Genomic DNA, 19664 nt, shown 5'->3' with positions numbered 1-19664 from the left:
CTAGCAGGGAGCAGGTATCACGGAGCGACCTGAGCTGATGAAGGGAGCCATTCCATTTAAAGATCAGGCGGAACGGGTGACCCCAGGAGTAGGGTATCCCAGCATCCCGCAGGAAGGCCGTTGCAGGCCTGAAAGACTTACGCTTTTGCAGGGTGATGTTAGAGAGATCCTGAAAAAGGGCTATAGGGGCATCTCGAAATCTGAAGGGCTGCGCTTTCCTGGCTTCTCTAAGGATGCGTTCCTTCAGAGGAAAGTCTGGGAGGAATGCCAGGATGTCCGGAGGTGGTGCAGGTGCTCGGCGTGCCATGCCAACTCTGTGAGCTCTGTCGATTCGGATTTCAAAGTCACTCGGCTCACCCAGGATGTCTCTGAAGAGGTCCTGGAGGTATTGGGTCACATTGTCCGCCTCAGCTTTCAACGGGACGCCCCTGACCCGTATATTATTTCGCCTGGAGCGGTTCTCCAAGTCTTCGGAATGCGATTGTAAGTCCACCTGTTGATCCCGAAGTCGCAGGATTTCCTGCTGTAGTCTCTCCACCTCCATGCTGCGAGATTGATCAGCACCCTCCAGGGAGGCAACCCGCTCTCCCAGGCCATCAATGTCACGACGGAGTTCACGCTGCTCCCCCGCCAGGTCCTGTTTCAGAGTCTGAAAGTCCTCTCGTAATGTGTTGAAGAGGGAGGCCAGGAAGGCTTTAGTAATGGGAGCGGAGTCCTCGTCCGGCGTCTGAGGGCTCGCGGGGGGTTTCGGGGACAGCAGTGGTTGAGCCTTGTCCCCTTTCGGCGCTGCCTTATGCATGAGGTCTATAACGTTCCGGGTCCCCTTGCGATTAGAGTGCGTCATGATGTCCAAGACAGGGTATGAGGCCCGGCCGTTGGGTGTCGTCGGGGGTTTTCGAGTGACTGTCCAGCTGCGGGGGTGAGGCTGACCGTAAAGGGCAGCGGGCGACGTAGAGCCGTCACGGGGTGAGTGCGGAGGGTCAGGCTCGTTGTCCCGTGAAGAGGATCCGCATGCCGTTCCAGGGGCGGTGAGCTGAGGCAGAAGCCCCCCGTGGGGAGTCTCGAAGGTCGTACCCGGTGTGCGTGGCGGCAAGGGAGGTTGCCTTGGCAGGAGTGGCTAGGTTATACCGGGCCAGGGCCAGCGTGCTATGACGAGAGAAGTTCTCACCGGGGTGCGTGAGGCAGGAGGAGCAACGCGGGCCCAGAAAGAGCACTCAGGCGACAGGCGGAGGAACAGTGCTCAGGTGTCAGGAGCAGGAAGGCCTTGCAATCTGGATGGCGGCGCAGGAACCCCAGGCGCGGGGAGGTCTACAGATGTCCCATGCGGTGGAGTGGGGGGGGCCCCGGTGGGTTGTAGGTAGCTGGCAGCTGGCAGGTAGCTGGTATCAATGGCCCCGATGGGCGAAGGCCCGGTCAAGGTCCTGGCCGGCCCGCGTCTGTGTCCACAGCAGCCGAGGGTCACCCAACAGGGAATGCAGGGACCGGGGGGGAGGGTTGCTTAGTTGTCCCCAACCACCCGCCGCAATCCGCAGGGCTCAGCTCACCTCGTGTCGCAATGTGCTCCCCCAGAACGCCGTCCGTCCAAGAGGCCGCCGTCAAAGCGTGGAGCTGCGGCAGGGGGGAAGCCTGCGTCGTCGGTGCGTCTCCTCTGCTGGCAGTTGAGGGGGCAGGGAGGCTCCAGGGGGGGTGCCGGGTGGCGGGCCGATGTTGCCCCGCTCGATGTCCGCCGCAGTGGATTTAATAGGCGGGGATCACTCCGACCGCCCAGCAGGCCCACGCCGGGGCGTAGAGTGGCTGGCGGCCTCCGGCGGGGCACACAGCAATCGGGAGGGCCGGGGCGGGCAGGCCTCGATGCAGGTGCGTCTCCCCCGCTGCTGGCCAGAGGTGCGGGGGAGGTTCCGGCGGGTCGTAGGGGGCGGGCGGGCAATGCTCCGCTCGGTGCAGGTCACCACTGAATCGGTGGGGTAGGTCCTGTTCCACCGCTCGGTAGGCCCACGCCGGGGCCTAAAGTGTTCGGAGGTCCCCCGACGGGGCGCCCAAGGTCTCGAAGGGGCGGAACCGCCGGCTCCGACACCGGCGCGTTACCTCCGGCGGCAGCTGAAGAGGTGGAGAAGGTCCAGTGGGGCGCGCGGGGCCAGCAGCCGGTGCCCCGCGCGATGCAAGCCGCTGCAGGACCGCTAGGATGAGACCCGCCTGGCCGTTTGGCAGGCCCACGCCGGGGCCTGGAGTTGCCGGTGGTCCTCCGGCGGGGCGTGCTATGTCCGGAGGGGGCAGGGCGCACTGTTCTTCCCGGCTATCCGCCGCCGGTCACCAAAGCCGCCTCTCCGTGCTCCGCCATGCGCCCCTACGGCGCTCCAGTCCAGCGCCTGCAGCCGCTGTAGCGTGGACGTGCGGCGGAAGGGCTCAAACCTTCGTCGCCCTTACACGGTCCTCTCCGGCGGCCAAAGAAGCGGGGCACAGGCGATCTTCAGCCAGAGAGACCCGGCCGGAGGTTTCCCAAGTAAGCAGGGGGGTCAAGCGCTAGATTCGGGCAGGTGCACTAGGGGGTGGCAGCCAGAAAAACGTGTGATTGGGGCACAGGGCCGGGGAGCCTCGCGATCCACGTCCTCTCAAGCCGCCATCTTGGCCACGCCCCCCAAATATAACATCTTTAACAAATGTGAGTGGACAACCCCACATGTGAGGTTGGATTTGAGGCCTTAATAAAGATTGGATTGGGGCTCATTTAAGGTATATATTCATACTTGGAGAACGAGCGCTGCACGCTGTGTCCAATTTCAGATAAAATGAGAATTGTCAGTTTACATTTTGTATACACGAGCGCTTTCAATAAAGTTTTGCTGTAGTGAAAAGCTCTGTGATAAGAAAATGTTTAAATGCGAGATCTCGCGATATGGAGGAAGGAGTGTACACTTTTCTATAGCCCTTATGGTTAAGAGCCCAATCCAAGATGGCCGCTAGTAACGCGAGACCGAGAGAGCCAATAAGGGCCGGCATTTCGCTCGCGTCATTGTGTAAATGAACGGCTGGCAGCCGCGAACATTGCACGGGTCGAGTGAATGCCGGCTGGTCTTCCACTATCGGTAAGGTGGAAGGGGGGTCTAAATAGCTGCGGATTTCAGAACAGATGAGGAAGAAGATTGGGAAGTAAAATATGCTTATAATTTAAGACATATTCCGATGTTGTCTCATTGCAGTTAAGAATACGAAGGGGACGACAGACAACTCACAGAAGGAGTTAGTCTATCGTGTTTTTAGTAACTCTCGGCCAGTATGAGAGACAGCTGCTGTTAGAGGGTAAATATCGAAAAACAGCAGTACAGAGCGTTTCTGCGCAGCAGTGTGTAGTTGCATACCCACATGGCAGGGTATTAAATCTGAATTTGGATTATTTTTTAAGTTTTGACAGTTGTGAAGCCCTGGTGTCCAAAGCAGTGGCTTAAAAAACTGTATGCCCTGAAGAAATTGCCAAACGAACACTATGGCAATGAAACATGTCGGCAAGTAGAATATGGCTGCATAAGTAGTAGCCAGATTCACTTTTTTAATCTATGCAATCAGCACGAAAGAACAGGAATAAAGTTTGTGTGTCCGTGCTGTATGCGTATGTTTTATGTTGTGTGACACTATTTAGTGTGTTTTGTTTTTTTCCACTGCACTTGCTCTCGCAAAAACATATTTGTTTTCACTTGGACACTTTTTCTTTGAGCTTGATGGCACCAATGATGATAATAGGGCTATCCTGGTGAATACCTGCCAGGTGCCCCATTGGTGGTGCGCCCGTGAGGTGCCATCTCGCTTCCACACACTTTTTTTCACAGTGGTATATGATTTCACATCTGTCTGTTTTAAATGGACAGGCATTTTTAAGTTGGGCACGAGATTGATATGCCCCCTACCCCATAATCATTAAAAGAGGGGAGGTAGTTGTAATTGATTGCAACGTGAGGGATATCATTTCTAAACAATTTAAGAGAAGATTGCCTGTGACCTAGGTTATAATTGGTATTGTGAAGTGGGTGCACTTGTCAGGACAACAAGGCAGTTTAACAAACTGCGTGCAGGCACTGCAGTGGCAGGCCTATGTTCTCTCTTTAGGGCTACTTGTGTGGGTGGCACAATTAGTGCTACAGGCCCACTAGTAGCATTTGCATTACCAGCCCTGGCACACATAGTGCCCTTTACTAGGGACTTTACTAGTAAGGCAAACATACCAATCATGGACAACCAATTACCATTACACTTTATACAGAGAGCATATGCACTTTAGCACTGATCAGCAGTAGTAAAGAGCCCAGAGTCCTAAAACCAACAACAACAGGTCAGAAACAATACAGGAGGAAGGCAAAAAGTGCAGGGATGACCCTGCAAAAAGGGCCAACTCCAACACTGTCCCAAAAGTGAGTACAGTTGGCAACTATCTACCAGCCCTGGCACAAACCTTTTTTTTATATGTGGAAAAGTGACATACCAGCGACGCAAGGGGCTTGTAAATAAGCCTGTTAGTATGGAAGGCTAACGAAAGGACATTCATTTTCTGTTTTTCTTTTTTCTGTTTGTTATTTGAGGTAGGAAATTAGAGAAAGCAGTATCAAATGCCTTTGTGCTTTATCAGAGAAATATTTTCTACCCCTACTACAGCTGTGAGAGACCCTCAGTATATCTGCAGCACTATGAACTCCTAGCATTAATTTATGTTTTTAGGTTTATTGTTTGGTGTTGTATGCTTACCTTAGTTCTCGAGAACACTGGAGGGCTGTCATTTACATCCACTACGTTAATAATCACGGTGGCAGTGTCGGTGAGACCTGCAGGTAAAAGAAACAAGAAATTAAAGTTGTAGATAAGCCTACAGGAGAAGGAGCAGGTTCATTAAAGTGAAACAAGTGGAATTTTTTTTATTTGAGGTCTTTCTTTAGATAATTGCTATATTTATTTGTATCCCTTTGGTTGTCTTGTGGTAGCTGTCATCTACCTGACCCGGCAGAGGACAGATGAGCTGCTCATTTTGACACATTAAGGATGGTTTGTTTTGTACAAAGGAGATCATTGAAATGGGAAGCTCAGAGAACAAGAAAGCTTTTACATTTCATTTTCCTTCTGGAAAAATGCTCTCTACAGTGACAGGAGCTGAACTTTTCAACAGTAATCACAGTGTGCAAATGGCACAGATGGGGCGAGAGAAGCATGAAAGCCTGACCCCTCACAGACTTAGCAAGGGAAGCATGAAAGCCTGACCCCTCACAGACAGTGAGGGAAGCATGAAAGCCTGACCCCTCACAGACTGAGCGAGGGAAGCATGAAAGCCTGACCCCTCACAAACAAACTGAGAGAGGAAAGCATGAGAGCCTGACCCCTCACAGATAGTGAAGGTAGCAAGGAAGACTGAACCCTCACAGACTGAGCGAGTGAAGCATGAAAGCCTGACCCCTCACAGACTGAGAAAGGGAAGCATGAAAGCCTGACCCCTCACAGACAGTGAGGGAAGCATGAAGTCCTGACACCTCACAGACTGAGCGAGGGAAGCATGAAAGCCTGACCCCTCACAGATTGAGAGAGGGAAACATGAAAGCCTGACTCCTCACAGACAGGGAGGGTAGCATGAAATCCTGACCTCTCACAGACTGAGGGAGGGAAGCATGAAAGCCTGACCCCTCACAAGCAGCGAGGAAAGCATGAAATCCTGAGCCCTCACAGACTAAGCGAGGGAATCATGAAAGCCTGACCCCTCACAAGCAGCAAGGAAAGCATGAAATCTTGAGCCCTCACAGACTGAGTGAGGGAAGCATGAAAGCCTGACCCCTCACAGACAGCGAGGGAAAGAATGAAAGCCTGACCCCTCACAGAAAGCAAGGGAAGCATGAAAGCCTGACCACTCACAGACAGCGAGGAGAGCATGCAAGGCTGACCCCTCAGAGACTGAGCGAGAGAAACATGAAAGCCTGAACCTCACAGACTGAACGAGGGAAGCATGAAAGCCTGACCCCTCACAGACTGAGCGAGGGAAACATGAAAGCCTGAACCTCACAGACTGAGTGAGGGAAGCATGAAAGCCTGACCCCCTACAGACTGAGCGAGGAAAGCATGAAAGCCTGACCCCTCACAGACTGAGAGAGAGAAGCATGAAGGCCTGACCCCTGACAGACAGCGAGGGAAGCATGAAATCCTGACCCCTCACAGACTGAGCGAGGGAAGCATGAAAGCGTGGCCCCTCACAAGCAGCGAGGAAAGCATGAAATTCTGAACCCTCACAGACTGAGCGAGGAAAGCATGAAAGCCTGACCCCTCACAGACAGCAAGGGAAAGCATGAATGCCTGACCCCTCACAGACAGCGAGGGAAGCATGAAAGCCTGACCCCTCACAGACAGCGAGGGAAGCGTGACAGGCTGACCCCTCACAGACTGAGTGAGGGAAACATGAAAGCCTGACCCCTTACAGACTGAGCGAGGGAAGCATGAAAGCCTGACCTCTCACAGACTGAGCAAGGGAAGCATGAAAGCCTGACCTCTCACAGACTGAGTGAGGGAAGCATGAAAGTCTGACCCCTCACAGACTGAGCGAGGGAAGCATGAAAGCCTGACCCCTCACAGACTGAGCGAGGAAAGCATGAAATCCTGAGCCTTCACAGACTGAGCGAGGAAAGCATGAAAGCCTGACCCCTCACAGATAGCGAAGGAAGCATGAAAGCCTAGCCCCTCACAAACAGAGAGGAAAGCTTGAAACCCTGACCCCCTCACAGACTGAGCGAGGGAAGCATGAAAGCCTGACCCCTCACAGACTGAGAGAGGAAAGCATGAAAGCCTGACCCCTCAAAGACATAGAGGGAAGCATGAAAGCCTGACCCCTCACAGACTGAGCGAGGGAAACATGAAAGCCTGCCCCCTCACAGACTGAGTGAGGGAAGCATGAAAGCCTGACCCCTCACTGACTGAGCGAGGAAAGCATGAAAGCCTGACCCCTCACAAACAGCGAGTAAAGCATGAAATCCTGAGCCCTCACAGGTTGAGAGAGGAAAGCATGAAAGCCTGACCCCTCACAGACAGAGAAGAAAGCATGAAAGCTTAATCCCTCACAGACTGAGCGAGGGAAGCATGAAAGCCTGACACCTCACAGACTGAGGGAGGAAAGCCTGACCCCTCACAGACTGAGCAAGGTAAGCATGAAAGCCTAACCCCCTCACAGACTGAGGGAGGACAGCATGAAAGCCTGACCCCTCACAGACAGCGAGGGAAGCATGAAATCCTGACCCCCTCACAGACTGAGAGTGGAAAACATGAAAGCCTGATCCCTCACACCACCTTAATTCTCCCCCTGCTGTCCAGAGGTGTTTGCCACATTACAGGTAGTTTTGTGTAAATAGTGCCAAATGGTGCATGCTACAACCCAATTTTCCTCATAGAAAAGGGTGAAAAAGTCTAAGGTTTTGAAGGTAGTTCCGACAGGATGCTTGCAAAATATTCCAAGACTTCTTTGTCCAATGTTCAAACCCCAGTATGGACAGTTTATTTCCAAAAATCTTTTGAAAATAATGGAATTGAATAAAATCTTACAACTCAGCTCAGTTAATCAAATGAAAATACCAACAAGCCAAGGTTTGACCGCCATTTTGAATAATTCTGGGATGAATTGCGACAGTCCTCTAATGTATTGTTCACCAGTTTGATTTTCACCTAATATAATTTTCCCTTCCTGCCCATTCCAAATTGAATAAGTTCAGAGGAATGGTTGGAAACTTAAAAGATCTCAAATTCCTCAACCCACAACCTTAGACAGCAGAGCTATCCATCACGTTAACAGTTTTTACAACCGCAACAAAGCCAGATGAATGTGGCCTTTCAGACTCTGGTCTAGCAGAGCAGATAGACACAAATGAATTTTATCAGAATGTTATATAAGTGGGCTTCCTTAAATATATGGATTGCCTTCACATGTGTCTTGAAATAACAACTGAAGCGGAAAGACTGAGTTCTCTCAAACCAAGAGAATGATGACATTAAATCAGGAATAAATCTACCCAAATCGTCTTTAGCTATCATTCAAATATCAGTTTGGAATATTTTAGAAACGCTCTAATCAGCTTCAAATGATTGGGAAATGTACTTATTTAGTTTTAGAATAAATAAACTGATTGTGTTCCTGGCCCTATAATAAAACTGTAATTTTTTGAAAGCACATTAATTTTCCCCAAATACTAGCTTTATACTTTCGTAAATAAACATATTTTTTCCAAATGCTAGCATATAATTTTCAGAAAGTACAATCATTTTGTCCCCGAATGTCACCATGTGAATTTCAGTAAATTCCTAATTTTTGTCATCAAAAGACATATCATTTTAGGAAACAATGGCATGCAAGTAAAAGCTATCATGCTCCTAAGTATTCCAGTCTTTGCCATCACGAGTTCCTTTGTGATCCATCCTACGCCAGTCAATGCCATATTTGGCTAAAGTAAGCCACTTTAATTACCAGTCAATATCATGATCCCAGGTTGCCCCTTCACAGGTCAGTCAATCCCACGTGCCCATAAATCCCCAAATAGCAGAGCCTGCAATATACTCAAGTATACTCTATTGTCTACAGCTAATACCAAGTGTCTATGTGTTCATGTAGCCAGTCAATGTTGTGTTGTGCTTAAGCATGGCTCGTCAATAACTGATTGAATGTTATCGGTCCAGGTATGGTTCATCATATACCACTCATGGCAAATGTTAACATATGTCATAATTAGAAACACACCTCCACCACTTGCAATCCTGAGTGCCCGGATGGCTGAGTATCCAGGATGCTTAGTTTTGATTCCACCAGGTCTTCTTCTTCCACCATAATGCACTTCTTGTTTCTTTATGTCACTCTTGCCGATTCATATAATTCCCGGAGAAGTCCCTTTGGTACAGTATTCTTTTTTCTCACCTTCCCCTTTCTCCCTTTTCTGCCTTTCTCTCCCTTGCTCTGGGACAAAATCTGATGATGGAAAATAAGCACTCATCCCGAAAAATGAGTGCAGGTGCCCACCCCATGCACCCACCTGCGGAAATTAAGCACTTCATTGGTCTAAGCTCGTGACCTCCAACAATCTATTCTGAAGTGTTTACTTTGTTGTTTACCTTTCAGTTGACTATTGCACTAATGCATTTTCAGTTCTATAGTTGAGCACATGGTATTTTGTCCTAGATTACTCCCCCACAATTTCTGACAAAAAGGTAAGGGGGCGTTGATCCTGGTGGCTGTCACTAACAGATGGTACAGATATCTGAGAAGTATAGCTTTTATATACTTCCCCCCAGACTCATTTCTGGAATTCTAAATGTTTCCACAACTTAGACAACTTAGGCATTTATACATGCAAAATAATAATAAATTGTCAGTGGAAGTTGAGTTCCTCTTTGAGCATTGAAAGGGCTGTGGGAGACTCCAGGTGGGATTCCTTATTTGCTCCAAACTGTATTTGCTCATCAGCAAATAGTTGGTGCCCCCGTTGCACAATAGTGTCTTGGCTCCCAGGCAGGCTGGATTCCGCCCTGCACACTCTACAGAGTCAGTGATAATATCTGTCCTGGACAACCTCAGGGAGGGTATGGATACTAGTCAGCCCCAGGCCCTGGTCCTCCTTGATCTTTCCGCCGCGTTCAAAACGGTGGACCATGCCATCTTACTTTCACGTGTCGAGGCGGCGGGAATCGGAGGGTCGGCCCTGTTGTGGCTATCCTCCTTCTTGAGTGGGCGCACTCAAGCAGTTCGCTTGGGTGAGTACTCAGCTGACTTTCGCCCAGTCCAGTGTGGGGTCCCCCAAGGATATTCCTTGTCCCCACTGTTATTTAACCTTTACATTGCCCCCCCTATTTTTGCTTTACAGCAGCTGGAGGTCTCTGTCTACAACTATGCAGATGATCTCCAGCTTATCTTCTCTCTTTCTTCCTCCCCCGTGTCAATATCTAATTTTCAGTCTATCATGACTTTTATCCAGGACTGGATGAACTTCAACCACCTGAAACTCAATCCCGACAAAACGGAGTTGGTGTTGACGGGTGGTTGCTCCAGTCCTTGGTCCTCTTCTTTCTGGCCGCCCTCTTTAGGTTCCCCACCCACTCCCGTTCCCTCTGTCAAGACCCTTGGGTTCAAACTCAATAATCAACTCTCCCTCCACTCTCAAGTCAGTGCGGTCGTTTCCTCAGCCTTCCTCTCCCTCCGGACAATCCGCAAAGTATCCCGGTTTTTTTCCCCATCCGCTCTCAAACTAATACTTTTGGCCATGGTGACGTCTCGCTTGGACTACGGCAATGCCCTCTATCATGGCATGCCAGCGTACCTCGTGAGGCGCCTCCAGCTGGTCCAAAACCAGGCGGCGCGTCTGGTTTTCAATCTGCCCAAATCTCAACATGTCACGCCCCTTCTCAAAACCTTACACTGGCTCCCTGTCCGGCAACGTGCCCTATTCAAGTTGGGCTGCATCATCTTTAAAGCCCGGTCTGGATCTGCCCCGTCTTTCATTTGCACGGCTATTCACGACTACACCCCGTCTAGAGAACTGCGCTCTGCTACTCACCAACTCCTCACTGTCCCTCGCTTCAAACGTAAAAAATGGGGAGGCTCCAAATTCTCTACCACGGCCCCGGCCTTCTGGAACTCTCTCCCACTCCGTCTGAGATCTTGCTCCGAGTACCCCATCTTTCGCAAAGATCTCATAACCTTCCTTTTTACCCAAGCCTTCCCTTCTTAATTTCCCCTTGTCCCTCAGCCTTCCTGTCCCTTGAGTAGTAGTAATACATAGCGCCAAGAAACCGCCTGGTGTACGCGCGCTCTAAAAATATTTTTAAATTCAAATACATCTCCTTACTAATGTAAGGGTGCAACCATCATTCATAAATAAGGAAGTGGACATTCGGAGCAGTGGACGCAGATTGACATCTTGTCTATTATTGACTGTCTGCCATCTTAGAACAACATTTGCTCCACTGGCTAAAATGACAGACGAGGGTATAATTCTTGCAGGTCTCCCAAATTACCCTGAACTCTTACCCGAAGTGATGCTTGGAATATCCCTCACCACATACCATCATCATCATAATAACTTTGTTACGATCCCCAGGAGCATAAAAGTACAACATGCATAAAAGACGTGAAAACATCCCTACAGATTAAAAGTCTATATCACCAAAGATCGCAAGAAATTTTACATAATTTTACATAATTAGAAAAACATTATCATGAAGACCAAAATCTCAAAATACATAATTCTATAAAGATAAAAACACGTTGACAACGTACCTACTACAGATTTAAAGTGCAAAAAATAAGAATGTTATTAAAAACATTTCAACTAACAAACTAACCAGAGAAAAAACAGAAGGACTTGGTGCTGTACATAGATCAACATGAGGTAGCACACATCAAATCAGAGGGTCTTAGACACAACTTCCTAATATGACACTTCCGCTGCTGCCGAAAAGACTTTCTAAGACAGGAGCTGGGTTATACCTCGTATTGGTACCCCATGCTACAAAATGTGCAAATAGCAATGAAGTACTTAGACCGACAACCTCAATAGGACATACAATCTCACAGTTCATTACTCGCATGGCAACTAACAAAACAAGCATAATGTTAAAACCTTAGATGCATATGCTCCCATCAGCTTGGCACATTTTTATACTTTAGTGGGGCCAACACTTTACCATTTTCCAATCTGCTCCTGCTTGTACACACTTGCTACACCAGATCCAAACTGACATTCAGAAACTGGAGATTGATAAAACCATTGGTCCGATTAAATCAGTACAGAAGATTCTATATGCCTCCATGAGTCAACCAGTACCTAACTTCCTACATGGGCGGCTACCCACTTTCTTCTTTGTGACCGGTAAGCTGGGAAAAATAACAGAATCTGCAGTAGCGACTCTGTGGCCTCTCCACAGACCGAACATAGACCATTCCTAGATGCCGCTCTGGACCAGTTGCTACAAGATTTATTGATCAGAAGTGTTCTGTACCTAAACTGAAGATGCAGTTTATGGACCAAAGGGAGCATGATCTCATCAATGGTAGATTCAAAACATGGAAATGGTTTTACATCAAGGAAATCCCTTGTCAGAGAACCTCTATTGGTTACAGCTATTTGGAAAGTAGCAAATTCCCAATAGGTTTCATTTAGACTAGCTTTCATATCTGAGCACCTCTTCAGGAGAGAGCCAAAGATTCATCAACTCCAGTTTCCCCAATAACAATCTTATGGAATTCAGTCAAGGGATTTTGCATGCACATGCAGGAGACATAAGATCTTTCAGGCCCTCACAATATAAACTTAACGCTGCTGTTGACCACAATTGGTCAGTCGCGCTCCGTGGTTTTCTACCAGAGACGGAGTATGTTAAGTCACACTGCTCGCACTGATTTTAAGAACCAGGAGTTTGTCCTGTGCTGTAAAATCAGCGCGGACGGCACTCCACGTCATCCTGGAGGGAGCTGCTGCTTTACGTCACTCAAATAAACATTGTACTCGAGCGGAAGCTTCCTCAACACGAACTGCAGATTTCTCAACATGAGCGGTCGCGACCTGCTGTGACCACCCGCATTAAGAAATCCCGCTAAGAAGAGTTTCAGAGTGATTTTTGTCTCAAGAGCGCTCGCCAACTTACAGCTGGTGAGCTGCACAAGAGAAAAAACTCTGCATTGCATCGGGCATTTTGCGGAACTCCACGCGCCTCACAGAGCGTGAAGAGGGCAAAACTCTGCAAACTCAACCAGCGGAGCGGAATTCTTCACCCACCCCTAATTAATACATCATCTAGCCAAATTCATCTAAAACTCCTTTGTGAGCTTTCCTCGTCCTCATCCCTACTCTCTTAAATCCTTAACAATTTTAAGTCTGATGTCCATCTCCCATCACTTAACCTACACAAAACAGCAGAGATATGCCAATCCTGTTTCATTTGCAGTTAAGAGAACAGTGCTTTATAAATGGATTTAAATGCCCATAAAAATAAAGAAACTTTACTTAGTGTTGTAGATCACACATTTAAAGTAATTTTCATCTTTGTATCTGTTTGCTTTATTTTGAGTCCAATATTGTACAGTGGCGTTTTATGCGCTTACATTTTCTGATCTGAGGATCTCTTTGAAACATATCACAAACCAATAAATGAACAAATTGAAATTAAACAACTGTATACTTACCCAAATGTTAGAATTTTAAATGGTCACCTCCCAGTAGTACATATTTTACCATCCTCCAGGCTTGAACAACTCTTTCACCAATCACCTATTGGAAATCATCACAACTAAGATTTCCTCCGACGCCAAAGAGATTTTCCTTGGTGATTTCAACCTGCACTGGAACAATCCCAAGGATCCTCACGTCAATGCCATTAAAGACCTCCTAACCGATCAAGCCCTGACTCAAGCCTGCTCACTGCCAACTCACTCAAAAGGGGCCTCCCTGGACTGGATCATCTCTAAGGAATAATCAGTCAAGCTTATCTCCATAGACCCATGTGACTGGTCTGACCACCACGCCATTGCCTTCCTTTTACCAGGGACCCACAAGACAAAGGCACCGCAACCAGTAATTGCCAAACGCTGGGTCAGAGACAGCAAGAACTTGACCACAGGAAACTGGAGGCTCGCTGTAAGTCTGACCTCCTCCCCCCCTCGCCTATACCAATGGTCAGTGACCTCCATGATCACTACTCAGCGACTATATCGAACATTCTGGATGACCTAGCCCCACTAAAACTAAAAAGAACACACATCAAAGACAGAAACCCCTGGTTCACTGAATCCCTCAACATGGAGAGGAGATCCCTCCGGCATTCTGAAAGAATTTGGAGACAGCACCCCTCTGCTGCGCATCTAAAATTTCTCTGCCAGGCGAGAAACGCCTACAACAAGAACATCCTCAATTAAAAAAAAGAATACTTCAGATCGGAACTGAGGAATGCCAAGAATAGAACCCGCAAGCTCTTTGAACTGGTCAAACACCAATCAAATCAACTGGCTAAAACACCGAAAGAAACTCCTAAGTCTCTAATATCATCTGAGGAATTCTCCTTGTTCTTCGCTGATAAAATTACAGTCTTAGAAAATGAACTCATTGCCGCTACATATTCTCAACCCCTTGCTGACCTGCCCCCTCTCTCCGCGCTGCCCCCACTGGCCTCACCTAAAAATCAAGCATGCTGGACCGACTTCAAGTACTATGAGTAAGACTCCGTCTCTAAAATCCTCTCTACCTTAAACTCGAACAATCACTTTAATGACTCACTACCATCCAACTGCCTCGCTGCTGCCACCCAATCCATTGTTCCTAGCTGGACTGCAATAATCAACGCCTCTCTCTAGCAGGGATCGATTCCTGACTCTCTGAAAGCCAGCCAAGTCCTCCCCATTTAAAAAAAAACTTTGCTGGATCCAGTCTCCCCCGACAACTTCAGACCTATCTCCAATATCTATCTGTTAGCCAAAGTGTTAGAGAAGTGTGTACAACAGCAACTAAGTCAACACATCAACAACTTCCACCTACTCGATGAGTTCCACTCAGACCTGAACACAGCACTGAAACTACCATGCTCCACATCGTGGACGATGCCCTCCAAGCTCTTGACCAAGGCAAAACCTGCCTTCTAATCCTCCGAGATCTATCCTCGGCCTTCGACACGGTCAACCATGAAAAACTACTCAAACGCCTCAAACTCAGGATGGGTTTAGATGGCTCTGTTTTAGAATGGTTTAGGTCCTTCATCCACAACCGATCACAGATATTCCTAATTAACAGCAACCTTTCAGCTCCCTCCCCGGTCACGGTTGGAGTCCCTCAAGGATCAACCCTGTCCCTCACCCTCTTTAATCTTTACTTAGAGCCGCTTACCGAAGTACTTTGCACTGCTAACATCTCTTACCATATGTACGCGGATGACACCCAAATATGCATAAAAATGTAATCGCTCGAGGAGATCCTCTCCCTATATGAGGCCCTGAAACTGACCGTCCAATGGCTCGCCTCTAACCAACTCAAACTCAACGCAAAGAAAAGCAAATTTCTCCTATTCTCCCCTACAAAAGCCAACCCAGAGATTCAGATGTGGATCAAGGCCATCACAGCCTTAAACTGCCCATTATGGACTCAGTGAAATCTCTGGGAATAATCCTCAACTGCAACCTGAACATGCAAGACCACATCAACTCGATGGCTAAATCAGCCAGGTTTCACCTGAGCTACCTAAGGAAGCTGAAACCCTTCATCAATGCTCCCGACCTAAAAATGGCAGTCCAAGCACTAGTCATCTCTATGCTGGAATATGGGTTTTCCACCCTCTCGGGTTTACCCAAGATCTCCCTTGTACCTTTAAAAGCCTGCCTCAACGAGGCCACCAGACTACTTACTGGCACAAGGAAATTTGACCACATCTCTCCACATCTGAAAGCTTTGAACTGGCTCCCCCTCGAGGCCAGAATACAGCTGAAACTGGCATGCATTACACACAAGACTCTATATGCTAACACCCCTGCTGATCTTGCAAAGAAACTAGTGGTATCTGGAGGAAGCAGGAACTCCCAGTCTGCCGGAGACCTCTTGCTCCAACCTGCCTGTTTTTGGGGAAAAAAAACTACAATCAGGCTTTCTCCGGGGACGCACCAATAATTTGGAACTCTCTCCCACCCGCCATTAGAAGAATCCCTTCTCTGGCATGCTTGAAAAAGGAGGCCAAAACTTTCCTCATGGGTGAATTCCTTGCCTAATCTCTGCCTTCAACCACTACACAGAGCCTGACTAATCTATGACTATCGCCTTTTCCTCAGATCACCTCTACTAACTCCACCTAGAAACTGTGGAGTCTTATACTGATTAACTGTAATTGTAGCCATACACACGTGTCCCTCTATTCCCCTATGTGTGCAGCAACCCTGCCCCTCTCCAATCGTTTTTGTATACTTCTGTATTTCTAAGCCTTTTTTGTTCACTTCTGTAAACCTTGTAAAGCGCTCTGATACCCTCATGGGTCAAGTTTGCGCTCTATAAAACACTAAAATAAATAAATGAATAATAAACATAAGGGATTGATAATTCTATTCCAAAATGTATGCTTTGCAGGCCATTTTATATAAGAGATGTGCATAATGACACTTGCAGTTTGGGTGGTTGTATAAAGATAATTTGGTGATTTACAATATTTTGAGTGGTGGATGGTAAGTAGATTGCTAAATAAAGTGAGAAGACATATATTGCAAGGTAGCACATTATGAAATGTTCTCTACAATATTTGCATAGGTATAAGTAAAATTACACGTTCTGGGTAAGGTGTTGAAGGTGGGATACATGTTTTCACAGGTGTGGATCTTTAATGCTTGCCCTTCAAGGATTACGGCTATCCTGTCAAAGCAACTTGTTCCGGCCATATGTTCCATAGTCAATCTATCTGTTAACACAGGCAATATCTCATTGGCTTGGAAAGAGGCCCAGGTTATGCCAAATCAAAAGAAGACACACCTGTGTCCCTTGATCCTAGCGAATTATTTACAATTTCACTTCTCTCCTTATTGGGTAAAATGTTAGAAGGTCAAATTAACAGGCAACTCACAGAATATCTTAAGAACAATACGATCTTGGACCCATCACAATTTGGGTTTTGCCAAGCTCACAGTACAGAGTCAGCCCTGGTAGCTGTGACTGACCAATTCAGATGCTCCCAAATGCAACATTCCTTCCAACTGCATTTGATACTGTCTCTCATCCCAGGCTAATCCATAGGCTGCAGGAGATAGGAATCCAGGACTTGGCATTACAGTGGCTTAAATATTTTCTTACCAATTGTACCTAAACAATTTCTCTTGGTTCTTATAAATCCAGCATTATATCATTAGACAAAGGGGTATATAGAAAAAGTTTTGATCCCTATGCACTCCTTTTCGTTAAATGTAAACTTTCTTGATTTTTTCGTGGCGCTGACAGTTGTCACACGATGCCTGATCGTGCCTTATTAAATAGAAAACAATGTGTGGAGGTTGAGTCACCTTTCACATAATTGTGCGCTCAGTTGAACATGAAACTAGATTGTTTCTTCTCCAATTTTTTAACTGGTTTTCAATAACATGAAGTCAACAAATGTATCATGAAGTTATTTCCATTTTTATTCGCTTCGCTTTTTCATTCCTTATTATATATCATAAGGGTATTTCAACATATTCGTTTAGCAATCCATTTTTAAATGTTGTTCTTTCACCCAATGCATTTCGGGTCGGTGTATGTGACCCTTCATCAGGGGCCTGAAAAATGAGTTAATACAGGACCTTAGCAAACAATACAAATCAAAATATATCACATGTTTATCGTATATAACACATTTAAATTAAACATGCATGATTAAAATGCAGTATGTGTGATTCTGGACTATATGTACATAGGAGACGGGTAGGGGTAATTAATACATGTTAGATTGGTTCGCAAAAGTGAGAGGTACATGCAATGAATGCTAAGTGCAAAGTATCGTTAAAAGGGTAGAGGAACAGAGGACTGAATCTGTAAACAAACAGGGTGTCATTACATGTCGAAGAGAAACGCAGATAGCGTGAAGAGTGCTAATCTCGTGGGGTGGTTAAACTCAAATACGGCATCAGGGTACAAAAATGAGAAACTTACTAAAGGTCTGCGTGAAAGTTGACTCCAGAGCGTAAATGGTTGCCAAAAGTTCGCGGGTGTAAAGTAATACAAAACAACAGATATAGCGGTCACGAGGTGTGAACTTCCATGAAAGTCGAAGACAGACTTTTCAGACTCTATTCCGTAATAGAAAAAATGTAGTTGTTAAAAAAGATGTTAATTGCGAACGACTAAAGATATGTGTGGTGACGTGATGAATTACCAGCATGGTAAACTCGTGGGAAAATGACTCTCTCTAAAAAAAAAGTGGAGAAAAACGAACTACCAATTAATGTGATTGAGGTGAAAAAGACTACAATGGAATAAAAGAGTGTGTGTTAAGTTCGACATGATGAGAACAAGTGAGGAAGATCAATACATTATGGTGTTCAAATTTACAGACGATCTGTATAAAACATAAGGTAGAGAATAGAGTAATGTCAAATGCGGTATTCAAACATCATGTTAACATCTCATATATAAATGGTAGTCAATCAAATTTTCGGGGAGCAGAACAGTCCTGATAGGATGCTATCTATAGAAAGCCCGAGTATTCAATACGATCGTTCATTCCAATAGGTTGTAAAGAATTGAGTTTTTTTATCCAGAAAAATTCTGCTTTTAATCTCTGTTTAGTTGGGTCCATGTCACTGTGCTGCGGAATTGCCTCCAGAACCGTAAATCTCAATTGGGATATTTGATGTTTTGCCTCAATCCAGTGGGTGGCAACAGTAGATTTCATGTTGTGTAGGCGGATGTTACTTTTTTGCTCCGTTATACGCACCTTGATTTTTCTTTCGGTTTGGCCTACATAAATTTTTCCACACGGGCATTTGATTGCATAAATAGTGTTTTTTGTATCACATGTGCTGGTGTGTTTCAATTCTATTTCATGCCCTTGAGTTGGATACATAAATTTATTCCCGACCAAAACGTTGTTGCAGTGGGTACAGTTGAGGCATTTCGACATTCCTTTATGGAGAGTTTTAGGATTTTTTGTGGTCGTCAAGATTTCTTTCAAGTTTTTGGATCTCTGAAATGCAAAAGTGATGCGTTCATTGAAAAGGCCTTTTAGATCCGGTTCCGTTTTGATTAAACTCCAATGAGTGTTAATTATTCTTTTTATCTTCATGGCCTCTGTAGAATATTTTAACACACAGACCGTTTTCAGTTCTGAAGTCGTGGTTTTCGGTAGAAAAAGTTTTTCTCTAGAGATGTTTTGTACTCTTTTCATTGATTCTTCGAGAATATTCATGGGATATCCTCTTTGTTGATACTTGGTCATTTGTTCTTTAAATGTTATCTCAAGTTGTTTGGGATCAGAAGTGATCCTTTTTAATCTGATCAACTGGGAGGTTGGTAAATGCTTTTTCAGCGTGTTAGGGTGAAAACTTTGAAATAGGAGACTCGAATTCCTGTCAGTAGGTTTGGTGTATACTTGAGTTGTGAATTGAAAATCTGTCATATTGACTTTCACATCCAGGAAAACGATGGATTCATGGTTTATATTGTGGGTAAATTTGATTCTCTTATGTCGTGTGTTCATGATAGTGATGTTCCTTTCAAGCTGAGTTCGGTCTCCCCGCCATAAGACGAATATGTCGTCAATGAAACGTTTGAAAATGATCAAATTGTTTTGCCAGTCAGGGTTGTTCAGGATGAAATCAGTTTCAAATTTAGACATGTATATACAGGCATATGAGGGGTACCCTGATGCTGTATTTGAGTTTAACCACCCCACGAGATTAGCACTCTTCACGCTATCAGCGTTTCTCTTCGACATGTAATGACACCCTGTTTGTTTACAGATTCAGTCCTCTGTTCCTCTACCCTTTTAACGATACTTTGCACTTAGCATTCATTGCATGTACCTCTCACTTTTACGAACCAATCTAACATGTATTAATTACCCCTACCCGTCTCCTATGTACATATAGTCCAGAACCACACATACTGCATTTCAATCATGCATGTTTAATTTAAATGTGTTATGTACGATAAACATGTGATATATTTTGATTTGTATCGTTTGCT

General features: G+C 46.1%; 1 protein-coding gene across 1 annotated transcript in view; it reads right to left on the bottom strand.

Annotated features, from left to right (window-relative positions):
- The window catches only part of CDH16 (cadherin 16), a 777195-nt gene that overhangs the window by 425114 nt on the left and 332417 nt on the right, over positions 1-19664 (bottom strand). Inside the window, exon 11 of the mRNA XM_086947729.1 lies at positions 4732-4808. Coding sequence (XP_086803855.1) covers positions 4732-4808 — 77 coding nt within the window. The remainder of the gene's footprint in view (positions 1-4731; positions 4809-19664) is intronic.

Source organism: Lissotriton vulgaris, chromosome 12 (genome assembly GCF_964263255.1).
Source record: "Lissotriton vulgaris chromosome 12, aLisVul1.2, whole genome shotgun sequence".
Lineage (NCBI taxonomy): Eukaryota > Metazoa > Chordata > Amphibia > Caudata > Salamandridae > Lissotriton > Lissotriton vulgaris.
This window is presented reverse-complemented; position numbering and strand designations above follow the sequence as displayed.